The sequence below is a fragment of the Galeopterus variegatus genome, unplaced genomic scaffold, assembly GCF_000696425.1.
Source record: "Galeopterus variegatus unplaced genomic scaffold, G_variegatus-3.0.2 Scaffold3049, whole genome shotgun sequence".
In the NCBI taxonomy this organism is placed as follows: Eukaryota; Metazoa; Chordata; class Mammalia; order Dermoptera; family Cynocephalidae; genus Galeopterus; species Galeopterus variegatus.
In genome coordinates this window covers 132929-145281 of record NW_007729160.1, presented here as the reverse complement: position 1 = coordinate 145281, position 12353 = coordinate 132929, and the positions used below count along the sequence as shown (strand labels likewise).

Below are 12353 nucleotides of genomic sequence, written 5' to 3'. Positions count from 1 at the left end.
GGGGGTTTGGGGGGGGGGGGTCAGCCGGGTAAATCAGGCTTAGTGTCTCAGAGCACAGAGAAATGGGAGGGACTGCCAAAGGGGTGACTTCCTCCTCCCTTAAAAAATGGGCATTCTCTTCAGGAGGGGCCTTTGACTCTGTTTGGAACCTGCTGGGCACCCCTGCCTGGATGAACCCATCATGCTGTGGCCCACTATTTAGCCTCAGTGACCCCATAGCACCCACTCTGCAGAGTCCTAGAGTGCCACAGAACATGGAGCCCATTCAGGGGTCAGGTTCTCTCCAGCTGCTGCAGAGCCAGCTGTGACTGCTGAGAGCTGCTAGGAGCAGCAAGCCCCTCCAGCTGAGGCTGAGGCTCCAGGGACAAACAACTTTCCCTCCCCTGGTCCCACTATCTGGCCACAGAAGGGCATGCCTCCCATGAGCCAAGAGCCCAGGGGGGTGGGAGCTAGATGAAAAAATTATTCTGACACTTATTAAAATGGTAAGGAAGACTTTATTCAGGACTATCACAATAAGTGTTAAGACTGTCACAATAGGGGAGACAGATCAGACTCAGCTCCAAAGACAGCAAAGACAGCTGGGGATTCATGGCCAATGAGCAGAGGGAGAGGGCCAGTGGACAGAAATTCCTAAGAGGAGACATCAAGGGTAGGGTCGTTCTTGCTAAAGGCAGGCCAGGATGATCAGACCTCGAGGGTGTGGAATGAGGAATTTGGTCAGTTATCAAGGGTAATCAGATATCAAGGGTGGGAGAATTCTCATTAAACTGACTTAGTAGGATTCTCACTAAAGAAGAAGCTGGGTAGGCCAAAGTCAGACCCAAGTTTGAGGCCTAGTTGAAAAGCATGCTCAGAGGAGCCTGTCTAAAGTCTGGTCAAAGATGGAGTCTTTGTTGCTGTTCTCGAGTCTTATATGTGAGGCAGTGCTCCCCCGGGACCACCAGCCTCCTCAACAACCAGGAGCCCAGAGCTGTCTTCCCCTCCAGGCGATCTCCTTCCTACATCGTCTGCAACACCACGTCCTCAGAGGAGGTGCTGGAGATGAAGGTGACAGTGCAGGTGGACAGGGCCAAGATCCACCAGGACCTGGTCTTCCAGTACGTGGAGGACCCTACCATCGTGCGCATCGAGCCAGAGTGGAGCATCGTCAGGTAGGAGCCGCTGAGCTAAGGGCCCTTAATGCCTCTGGACCTAGTTTCCCTTCCTCAACTCTCAACAGCCAAGGAGAGTTCTGGGGGGCCAGTCCTGCCTAGGGGACTGATGAACTGTTGGGGATCTAGGGCACCCCCAAATCAGAAGGCCTTCCTCTCATAACTCCGTCCTCCCACTGGGAGCACTACTGGGCAGGACCTATCCTGGAGGCCAAGCTCTGACCAGCAAGAGACACCTCCCTCAATTTGAGGAACAGTGGACGTGCTTGGAGGCTATGTCTCCATCCCACAGTGATTGCCAGGGTCCAGTTCTACTTCCTTCACTGCTGGCAAACAGGGGCAATAATTCTGGTCCTGCTTTAGGCAGAGCAATGTGGGAGAAGGAGTTAGACTAGGTCCAACCTCTCCTTGCTTGCTCTGGAGGGAAACCGTGTCCCAACCACCACAGTCCAGTTCAGACATCCGTCCTCATGCTTCTAAGGCCTCCTGCCAGCCTTTGTCTCAGCATGACCTTGAGTCACCTGTGTATGTGTGTCCTTCCCTCTACTGCCAGCTCCTCAAGGGCACAGTGTGGGACCGACTTTCCTGCTATTTCTCAGTACCTGACATGAGCACACTGAGCACTCATCCCAGAAAGAGGGAACCAGGTATCTGATGCTGTTATAGAAAGACCTGCGGCAGGGAGTCAGGACCTTCAGTGCTGGTTCTCGCATAGCGTTCACCATGGGCAACTTGAGTACTCTTCCCTGGCCTCTACCTCTTTGGTGATTCAACTGGGGATTCGGAAACACCAGGATCTCTAGGGTCTCTACAGTGGTGCATCTCACTTTAGGAAAGGAGCTGTGGACAGATGGCAGAGTCTGCTTTTCCAGCCCTGGAGGATGCACAGGAATGGAAAGGTGCTGCAGAGAGCCTCCTGCCTGCAGGGCCTGCAGAGAGCATTGGGACACTGCTGTATCAGAGGCCACAGGGGAATGGAGCAAGGGCTCAGAGTCAGAAGGAGCAGGCTCAGTGCAGCTCCATGGCTTACCAGACAAGTGACCTTAAAAGTTACATAACCTCCCTGAGGCCAGAGTTCCTCATCTCACAGAGCGGCAAAGAAAATTAAGTGAGATGCAAATATGCAGTGCAGTGTCTGGCTCGGTCCTCGTCCTCTCCACTGTCTGCTTCAGCTTTGGAGGGGCCTGGGGTCAGGGGAGCAAGTGGGGAGAACAGGAAGAAATGGTCTCCAAGTGCTGAGGCTGGGAGGAGAGACAAGTCCAGTCTGGGGAACAATCTTGTAAACCAGGGCCAGCAAACTCCAGTCCTTGAGCCAAATCTGGCTGGCCACCTGCCAATAAATAAAGTATTACTGCAGCACAGCTATGCTCATTTGTATATGTACCATCTATAGCTGCTTTCTTACTGCAGTAGCAGAGTTGAGCAATTGCGACAGGGTCCATATGGCCTGAAAAGCCTAAAATATTTACTATCCGGCCCTTTACCGAAAGAGTTTGCTATCCCTTGCCTTAAACCACAAGGTAGCCCGTGCTTGCTGAGATGAGATTTGGTTGTCCTCAGCAGTTATTCCATAAGACCCAAACCTTAGAAACTTCAGCCATGATCTTAAAGCGGTTGAAGAATACAAGGCACAGAAAGAGGGAAATCACATGTAAAGAGCTATACCAGGATTTGGCCCCAGGACCTGGAAGGTCCAGGACGTTAACATAGTCCCTTGTGTCTCAGCCAAAAAAAAATCTGCAGCTCTCTGAGGGATGCACAGCCTGGCTTAATTCAATTCTTCCCTGTGTCATAGTCATAGAAATAGAGGTGTCAACCTGTGTCCCCAGATGCTCTCATGGAGAGGGAGGTTGCAGACATGTTCTGGGTCTGCCAGCCAGATCTGGTGTTTCTGCTCAGGTTAATTGAGTCTGAGGATGGGGTGGGCTCTGCGTAAGGAGGGCTTTCATACGACTTACCACAGCCTGGGTCACCAATGAAAGGAGGGGGGGCATTTGGTAAGTGCCTGTTGAATTGATGATTGGGAAGATCGGGAGATGGCTGGACCCTAGAAGCTCATCTCAAGCACTGCCTCAGGTGGAAGAACCTCTCTAGGTTTCACAGGAGTCTTCCTGCATGCATGGGTGTGTGTGCACGTACACACACATGCTCTTGTGTGTGCCTGTGGAGGGGGTGTAGGGAAGGAAGTAACTGGGAATGTAAAGATGGGCAGATGGATAGATGGGTAGAAATGAACGTGCGTGTGGATGTTAAGGGCTCTTTACCCACCAAGCTTATAAAGAACTAACTTGCTAAGCCCTGCTTTAGATAGCAGGGTTCTTCTTGAAGATACTCCCTTGATCAGAGGTCAGGTCACGACCTCGCTTTCCTTTGAGTAGCCCTGTTTTAATCTCTTTCTGTTGCTTATAACAAAATACTTGGAACTGGGTGATTTCTAAAAAAACAAAATTTATTGCTTACAGTTTCAGAGACTGGGAAGTCCAAAGTCCAGGGAACACTTAATGCAGGGGTCTCACATGGCAGAAAATGGCACAGCAGAGAGAGACTAACCTCTCACGTGCTCTTCTTTTAAAGCCCTCACAACCATGCCCCTGACCACCATTTTTGATCCATTTACTAAGGCAGGGTCTTATAATCTAATCACCTCTTCAAGGTCCCACCTTTCAATTACCATAATAGGATTTCCCACCCTCTTAACACTGTCACAGTGGGGGCCAAGTTTTGGGGGGATGCTCAACCCAAGGCAAGCCCCAAGGAAGATTCAGTCAAGTAGAGTAGCACCTGCCTCTCCATGCCAGCTCTCAGCCACCCTGAGGATGGGCAATGGCGTCCAGGTTTCCTTTGAAAGGCTACACCGAGGTAAATCTCCCAAGCCCTCCCATCAGCAATCTTGTGCCATCCCTGAGTGTAGGACACCCGAGTCCTGAAGCATTTGCATTCCTGGAGGAGTTTTCTGAGTGCCTGGGCCCTCTGTCTTTCCCAGATATCACCCAGACTAAAGCCCCCAACATAGACATATGTAGTACAATTGCCTCGGGGAAGCACACTGCTCAGACCCTGGAGGGTCTGGTGGGGATGTTCTGGGGCGAAGCTTCCATTAGGCCAAGGCCAATGTGAAAAAGTTCCAAGTCTGCTGAGGGCTGGGGGAAGAGACACGAGAGGTTGCCAAGAAGCAGCTGGCTCAGGTCAAGAGGCCTCAGAGAGCCACAGGGACTGTGCTGTCGACTGGACCTCCATGGGGTGTCCACAGTCTACGCGAGTTCAGCCAAGGACAGCCACAGACCTCTGGTCACCATTGTCTTCCTCTTGGTTGCTGAGATGCTCATCCTTATGTTAGGCAGTGAGCTGTCATCCTTGCCCAGTGAACAGCATTATGGCACCTAGTTGTCATCGTTCTTATTGTCATAGCTCAACTCCATCATCATCATCATCATCGTCATCATCATCATCGTCATCATCGTCATCATCATCACCATCGTTGTCGAGTGCTGTTGCTTTTCCTATCCTTCTGATTTACATGCCTCCTTCTTTCTTCCCGGTCAGTGGAAACACGCCCATTGCTGTATGGGGTACCCACCTCGACCTCATCCAGAACCCCCAGATCCGTGCCAAGCATGGAGGAAAGGAGCACATCAACGTGAGTCCAGGGCTGGTGGGGCCTGGGGAGCTGACCCACACGCATGCTCCACACGTGCTTCCCCAGAGGGTGTGGGGCTCCCGAGTCCTCAGGCAGTCCCTGCCCACACATTGATGACCCACGGCAGGTGGCACATGAGTACTGAGATGGTGGGCTAAGGAGCAGACCTAAGGGTGATTTCACCCGTTGGGGACAGTGCAGGAGCAAGCACTTCTGGAGTTTTGGGGGTCTCATACCCTTAGTCTTCCATCCTTGCAGCCATTCTGCTGCTCCCTAGCTTAGAAAATACTTGAGTCACTGCCTCACCTGCTTCAGCAGAGCTAGGTGCCAGCTTTAGGGCTTGTTCCTTGAGTGCCCAGATGTGTGGTCCTGGCTCCCACGTCACCCTGTGCTCTATCGACCACACGTGGGGAAACTCATGTGTGTGCTCAGGCTGCAGGCATGTGGAAATAAACTGCATAGTCTTCCCTCTCTGGCTCCTCTGCAGATCTGTGAGGTCCTGAATGCTACTGAGATGACCTGTCAGGCGCCAGCCCTCGCTCTGGGTCCTGAACACCAGTCAGACCTGACCGAGAGGCCTGAGGAGTTTGGCTTCATCCTGGACAATGTCCAGTCCCTGCTAATCCTCAACAAGACCAACTTCACCTACTATCCCAACCCTGTGTTTGAGGCCTTTGGTCCCTCAGGGATCCTGGAGCTCAAGCCAGGCACGCCCATCATCCTAAAGGTACAGCGTTGAGTGGTGGACGTGAGGTGGGGGAAACAGAAGCTTGGCATGGAAGGGCATCAAGTGGCAGAAAGACCAGAAGTCACAGGCTCCTGCCACATTATATGACTGGCATCCCTTGCAGAAGTTGTGTGATAGCCAAAACATGATAAATTTTTTTCCGTGAGTTTGCATTGGGAAGAAAACTCTCTTACCAGACTGCATTTGGGGCAGGCTTGGTGTGTCCTTAGAGTCCAAGAACTGGGAGGTCCAGAGGCTCACACTGTTTTCTCCTGTGCAGCCGCTTGCAGGCCACAGCATGGGGTGTCTTTGGAGCATGGATTGCAAGTTAATTTTAACCCATTTGACAATTTCAATTAACAACTCTGTTGAGAAGGATTCTGAGGCTGCATTTGGGATAAGCTGAAAAGAGTATCTTACGTTTGATTTCCACTGGGAGGAAAGGAGAATGCTAGTACACATGCCATGGACTTTTTTGAACTTATGACCAAAGGTGGCCTCTCCACCAGCTCACCAGCAGGATGGGACCCCCGGGAGGGAGGACATGGCAGCCAGTTGGTAGCTGCAGTGCTGACTCTGAGATGGGAACTGGACTTTCCTGTGCGTCCAGGGCAAGAACCTGATCCCACCCGTGGCCGGGGGCAATATGAAGCTGAACTACACCGTGCTGGTCGGGGAGAAGCCATGCACTGTGACCGTGTCAGATGTGCAGCTGCTCTGCGAGTCCCCCAATCTCATCGGCAGGCACAAAGTGATGGTGAGGCTGGTGGGACCCTGTCCTGGATGGAAAGGGCACAAGAGACACTGGGTATGAGTGGCCCAGCTCCATCCGGGCCACCAGGGCTTTCCAGGAAGGGGTTGTGGCCCACTGCAAACCTTCCTCTAGCTACCCCACACCCCGAGTTCCTTCTTCCTGTCCCCTTCCCAGCTTCTGTCCTCTGTATTGTCATTCCCTCCCCCACTGGCTGGTGCAGCAATAAAGGCCATGCATAACAGCGCTAGAGAAGGTGCCAAAGCATCTGTTATAGGTGAAAGAGCCTTCAAGAAGAGGATCATTGTCAGCCTGAGAGGTCTATGATTTTATGTCTGTGCCTCGGTGGTCCACCCTGACAGTGAGGATGAGTCTTAGGGGAGCCAGCCATTGGTGTCATGGCAGACTTTATTTAGGTCCCCCTGTATGCTGTTTCCTTATGAAGACAACAATGCTGGCTCCTGAATAAGGGAATGTGTGGTTTTCCAGCCGGGGGTAGCCTCTGCTGAGCCACCCCTCCCTCCCCAGCCCCTATATGCCCTGTTGTTTATTTTCACAACCAGAGAGGTGTCTTCCCTGCTGGCAGCTGTTCCCTTCATCCTGCCCTGGTCACCAGGCCATGAGTGACTCCGACTGTTACACAGACTGTCCTGCCCCTGCTCCCGGAATACTTTTTTTTTTTCAATAAACATGTACTGAGAATATTTTGTTCAGAAAACATGTACCTAGAATTTTTTTTTTTTTTTTTTTTTTTTTTGCCTGTGTGCCCGCAGGCCCGTGTCGGTGGCATGGAGTACTCTCCAGGCATGGTGTACATCGCTCCGGACAGCCCGCTCAGCCTGCCCGCCATCGTCAGCATCGCAGTGGCCGGTGGCCTCCTCATCATCTTCATCGTGGCCGTGCTCATCGCCTACAAACGCAAGTCCCGTGAGAGCGACCTCACGCTCAAGCGGCTACAGATGCAGATGGACAACCTGGAGTCCCGCGTGGCCCTGGAGTGCAAGGAAGGTACTGAGCGGCCAGGTGCCCATGGCCCCCCATAGGAGGTCATGTGCACATGTACATGTGAATGTGTGTGCACTTATGCTCGTGTGTGTGTGTGCATGGGCATGTGTGTGCACATGCACCTGGGTATGTGTGTGTGTGTGCGTGTGCCTCTCATGAACAAGCAAGCAGGCTGAGCTGCAGTCGGCAGCGCTGGGGGCTGGGTGTCTGAGCTGCAGAGCACCTAACTCTAGTCTCTGAGCCTGTGTCCCAGCTGAACGTACATCCTAGCAGGCCCCACCCTGGCAAACTCAGATAAGGCTGAGACCTCCTCTCCTTTGCTTCAAGGTGTCAGACTGGGATCATTTAAAACCCCACTAGCACAGTCTTCAGACCCAGAATCCTGGCTGAGTGGGTTTTGCACTCTAGGGGAGCCCGTGGAGTGTCTTGCCCTGCCACCTTCAAGTGACCCTCAGCTCGCTTCCTGTAGCAGGAAGGTAAGGCTGTGGGGCTGATCTGTGATTTAGAAGGAAGAGTGTTTTGCAGCATGTATTTTAAAAAATGACAAACACCACTGTGATGTGAAATCAGCTGCACTAAATCCAAGCAAGAAATTTAGGAGTCAGGTTTATGTAACCCCCAGGATATTGTTTCGTGGGTTGCTGTGGGCAGATTAGAGCTGGTTCTTTGCTGTAGATTTATCTGCGGAATAAATCTGGTCCTGTCCCTGCGGCTGTCGCAGCACACCGATTCCCGCCAGGGCAGCCGTGGTGTTTTCTGATGGGACGTGGATCCCTTCCATCCCCTCTCCACATCCTTCAGCTGTCAACACAGCATCTGCCTTGTGGGACTGTTAATTACTGCCTTTTATTATATTTACGCTGCTTAATTTTTTTCTCTGCAATGTACTCTTCCCTCTAATTAGGTGTAGTGATTAGAATCTCTTTTATGTGTGGCAGGCGCAAGGCTTTGAATGTTGGAGGCGCTTGGTGACTTAAAGGAAAGCTACAGACCGATAGAAAGCCAAGTCCCACCTTCTCCACCCCACAAGCTGAACACCCCGGTGGGGAGGGGGTAGCTGTGGGAAATGTGACGTTCCCAGAAAGGGAGGAGCCTGCAGTTGGACAGGAATCTAGCCTGAGTGTCAGGGGAGGCCCAGGAGGGAGCCTTGGCTTCCGGCTTGGGAGAGCTGTGCTCCGTGGCTGGGAAGAAGGAGGCTCTCGGCACAGGACACGCAGGGTTAGCCAGGGAAGACTGTCCAGGCACGCCCAGGGCTGGCTGCTGTGCACTGGGAAGGCAGCGTGCGCCTGGGGCAGGGTCTTTATGGAGACTTTATAGTCAGCCTGGAGGTCACCCATGCACACACTCAGAGGACTCCCAGCCTGAGTTTTTGATATGTAAACACACACATGTGCATGTACACACAGTCATGCTCACACTCACTGACATGCACACTCACACACTCACTCTAATTCTCATGCACACATTCCCACACACTCCTACAAACACACGTGTTCCTCACTCAGGACTTACAAGAGTGTTCATTGGGGCTTTTGGTGACAGCACATGTCAAAAAGGCTTACTGAGTGCCCTTTTACACATGCACATATGCACACACATTGGTCTAAGTTCCACTTGGATGCGTGAGGGTTCTCTGCCTTCAGGGTCACTCTACATGATAAGAACCCCTGTGTCCGTGTAACCAGAGCAGAGATACAGGCGCGCAGGAAGAGAAGAGCAACAGGGAACTCTGCAGCAGCTTCCCCAGGTGTCTGGATGGTATTCCCTTTGTCCTCTCAAAGGAGAAGGCTTGGTATTCTCCAATACCAGGAAAGCCAGAATCCACAGGCCTGAAGTCAGCTCTGCAGCTGGAGTGCCACCAAAGTTACTAGGAAGGGCAGCACTGGCCCCTGCCGAACCTTCCTGTGGCGGCCAAGTTGTGTTCATGAGATCATCACAGCCCACTGGGCACTGAGCTTGCTCTTTAAGGGTCCCAGAGCCACTTCGGGCTTGCGAGTCCTTTCTGAGCCCACAAATTATTTTCCCCCATTCCTGAGTTTATATAAATAGTCATTGGTAGTCAATGTCCACTGGCTGTTCTTCTTTGCCTGCGTCTGTTAATGCACATGTGCATGCATGTGTGTGTGGGTGTGTGTGCACACGTGCCGAGAAGAAAGGCCAAGCAGGGGAGGGCTGGGTGCCTCACCTCTGAGAACCTTCTATGGCAGAGGGTGGCCCTAGAGGAGGATGTGCCCAGGTCAGGATGTGATGACTGCTTTGGTGCTGTGTGACAACCTCTGGCTGCACCGTGTGCTAGACTTTCCCAGGGACCAGCTGGGTCTTGCAACTCTGCTCATCTGGAAGACTGAGCTGCCTCTAGAGACAGCCGTGCCCTCGTGTCAATCATAATTCACCATCAAGTAGCATCACCTTGAGGTTGGAAGGACAAAGACATACCCTGTGTATTCACACTGAAGGAATATGCCTGTATTAGTGGGGCAGAGCCAATGTCTGTGCCCCATTTGGAGGTTTGATGGCTCCAGTGAGCTGTGTGAGCCACAACTGGGACTTCAAACTTTTGCCCTTTATCAGAAGTTGCTCTTAAATCTTGCAAGGAAACCCACTACAAAAGACAGCATCAGGAATAGATCCTTCATAACTGGACCCTCTCCCTTCTCTCCCCCATCCCTCCACATTCCCCCTGCCCAGCACATTTTGCAAACCAAACCCCTTCTCCTTCGGATGGAGCATCTCTCCCAGACCCAGAGTCCCAGCAGCAGCACAGATCTGTGGACAGCCTCACAACTGCCCCTCCTACTTTGGAAGCAATTTGGCTCCCAGATAAGCTTCCTTGCACTGCATCTCTCTCCCATGCGGATGCCATACCGCCCAGTTATTTCTGCACATGCATGGCCCTTGCTCTGGTCTCCTAGGGCTCTGGAGGAGGGTTCTGAGCATTCTGAGATGAGGGTAACTCTCGGGCCTGCCGCATTCAGCAATCTCACAGCCTTCTCTTCATGCCAGCTTTTGCCGAGCTGCAGACAGACATCCATGAGTTGACCAGTGACCTGGACGGAGCCGGGATTCCCTTTCTGGATTACAGAACCTACACCATGCGGGTGCTGTTCCCGGGAACTGAAGACCACCCTGTCCTCCGGGACCTCGAGGTGAGAAGCAGTACCCCATCCTGCATTTGGGAAGGGGAACATGCTGGCCCTCTTCCAGGCCAGGCTCTCATTCGGAGGTGAGAAAGCTGAGGCTGGGGAGGGACACAACTTGCCCTGCAGAGGAGGTGGGACCAAGCCAGGGAGCCTCAGAGCAGAAATGTGAATAGGGCCATTCAGTGCCCTTTGAGAACTGAATGGAAATTGAAGACTCTCTCCCCAGACTGTATATATACACAGAAACAAGATATATGGCAAATAAATTTCAGGAGCTTGTGAACCCTTGTTTTAGAAACCACAGTGTAAGGGATTTTACACATTTAGTTGGTGCTCAATAAATATATAAGGGATTGTACCACTTGGTGCTTAGTTGGCAAAGATATATGCGATGTAGGGAAGGGAGGTGGAAATGTGAATGACAAAAATATAACTGTATTTCTACCAGCAGGGACCTCATCTTCTGAACATTTTATCCCACTTACTGTCTAGCATGGTGTCTGGCTTATGCATATGGTTATATTGTGCTTTGTTTCAAAAGAGCTTTGGAATGGCTTATGAAGACAAATATCAGAGAAAAATTTTAAAAATTGAGGAAATACGGGAAAATAATAATCATAAGAGTTGATTACTATTAGTTGACTGTTAGTTAATATCACAGCACAGTTTTAAGCATTTAACATGCATTCATGTAACCTCCCAAGAACCCTCTGAAGTAGGTAAGCCCATTTTACAGGTGACAAAACTAAGAGGCAGAGAAGTTCCATGGTTGTCTGGGGCCACACAGCCGGCAGGGGGCGGAGTGAGGACTGAACCCAGGCAGTCATACCCTAGAGTCTTCACTCCCAGCAACACGCCTGTGCGCCAGGCTTCTGGGTGCTGCGTTGGTGGCCTGCCTTACAGCTGTGTGTACTTATGAGGATGGATTGAAAATCTGCAGCTTGAGCAACAACAGAAAATAAGATTAATTCCAGAATTTGCATTGTCCGTAAAATAAAAACAGACCTATCACTAGAGAGTCGTACAGTTTTGCAGGTACTGACACCCGAGGGAACGTCTCTGTGGGCTCTCCACAGGGCTGTAGCAGGTTGTGCAGCTCTGCAGAAACACAGCAAGTCCTCAGGGACATCTGTGTGTGGCACACACATTTCTCCATCCTTGCTTGTTGAGTGAAGCGTGTGTGTGTGTTTCTACGTGAGGGCTTGGGCTTTTCTGTTTGGAGGAAGCTCCCCTTGGCTTCTCGGCTGATAGATGCCAAGAGGCACTTTCAGAGGCTGGGGGTGGTGGTCTCTATGATAATGTACCTTTTTTTCTGTCTACATCATATGTTGTATGTGTATGTAGTTACATGTAGGTGCATGTAGTTACATGTGTGTCATATATACAAATAACAGCACTGTGTGTGTCATGACGCTTTTATCTACCTGCTTCCTTGGTCTTACTCCTTTCCCTTGCTTCCCCCTCATTCCCACTCATTTCTCTTCCTTTTATCTTTTCTCCAGCCCCACCTTTACCTGTTTCAAAATACCAGGGTTTTTTCTTAGGGCACTGGAGAGCACGCATATTCCTGGCTAAAGTGAGACATAGGAGTGATGAAAAGATAAGATGAGTGCATGTGTGTGGTTGCATGTGTAGACTGTGTCCATACCTTATTTATCTTTGAAACTTTAACTCCGGAACAGAGTGCCTGGCACATAGTAGGCATGCAGGAAATGATGAACGATTAGATAAATGAAGGTCTGTGTGTCTGCCTGAATTAGAGTGGATGGCAGTCTTAGGAAATTATGTTTGAACATCCCTGTACACCCTTGTGGATGGGATGGAGAATAATCTAAATAAGAATTCAGCTAGGATGAGTATATACAGTTATTCTCCTTTTTTCACTAGCTCAAAATTCCAAGTCTAAGTAGGTTTCCTTTAAGGATGTAACTTACATGGG

At 51.0% G+C, this 12353-nt stretch overlaps 1 protein-coding gene across 2 annotated transcripts in view; it reads left to right on the top strand.

Annotated features, from left to right (window-relative positions):
- The window catches only part of LOC103599672 (plexin-A4), an 87894-nt gene that overhangs the window by 51248 nt on the left and 24293 nt on the right, over positions 1 to 12353 (top strand). For both annotated transcript variants that reach the window (XM_008583816.1, XM_008583817.1), the window contains exons 12-17: positions 990 to 1154; positions 4698 to 4791; positions 5279 to 5518; positions 6129 to 6275; positions 7043 to 7277; positions 10278 to 10420. In XM_008583816.1, the coding sequence (XP_008582038.1) occupies positions 990 to 1154; positions 4698 to 4791; positions 5279 to 5518; positions 6129 to 6275; positions 7043 to 7277; positions 10278 to 10420 (1024 nt within the window). The remainder of the gene's footprint in view (positions 1 to 989; positions 1155 to 4697; positions 4792 to 5278; positions 5519 to 6128; positions 6276 to 7042; positions 7278 to 10277; positions 10421 to 12353) is intronic.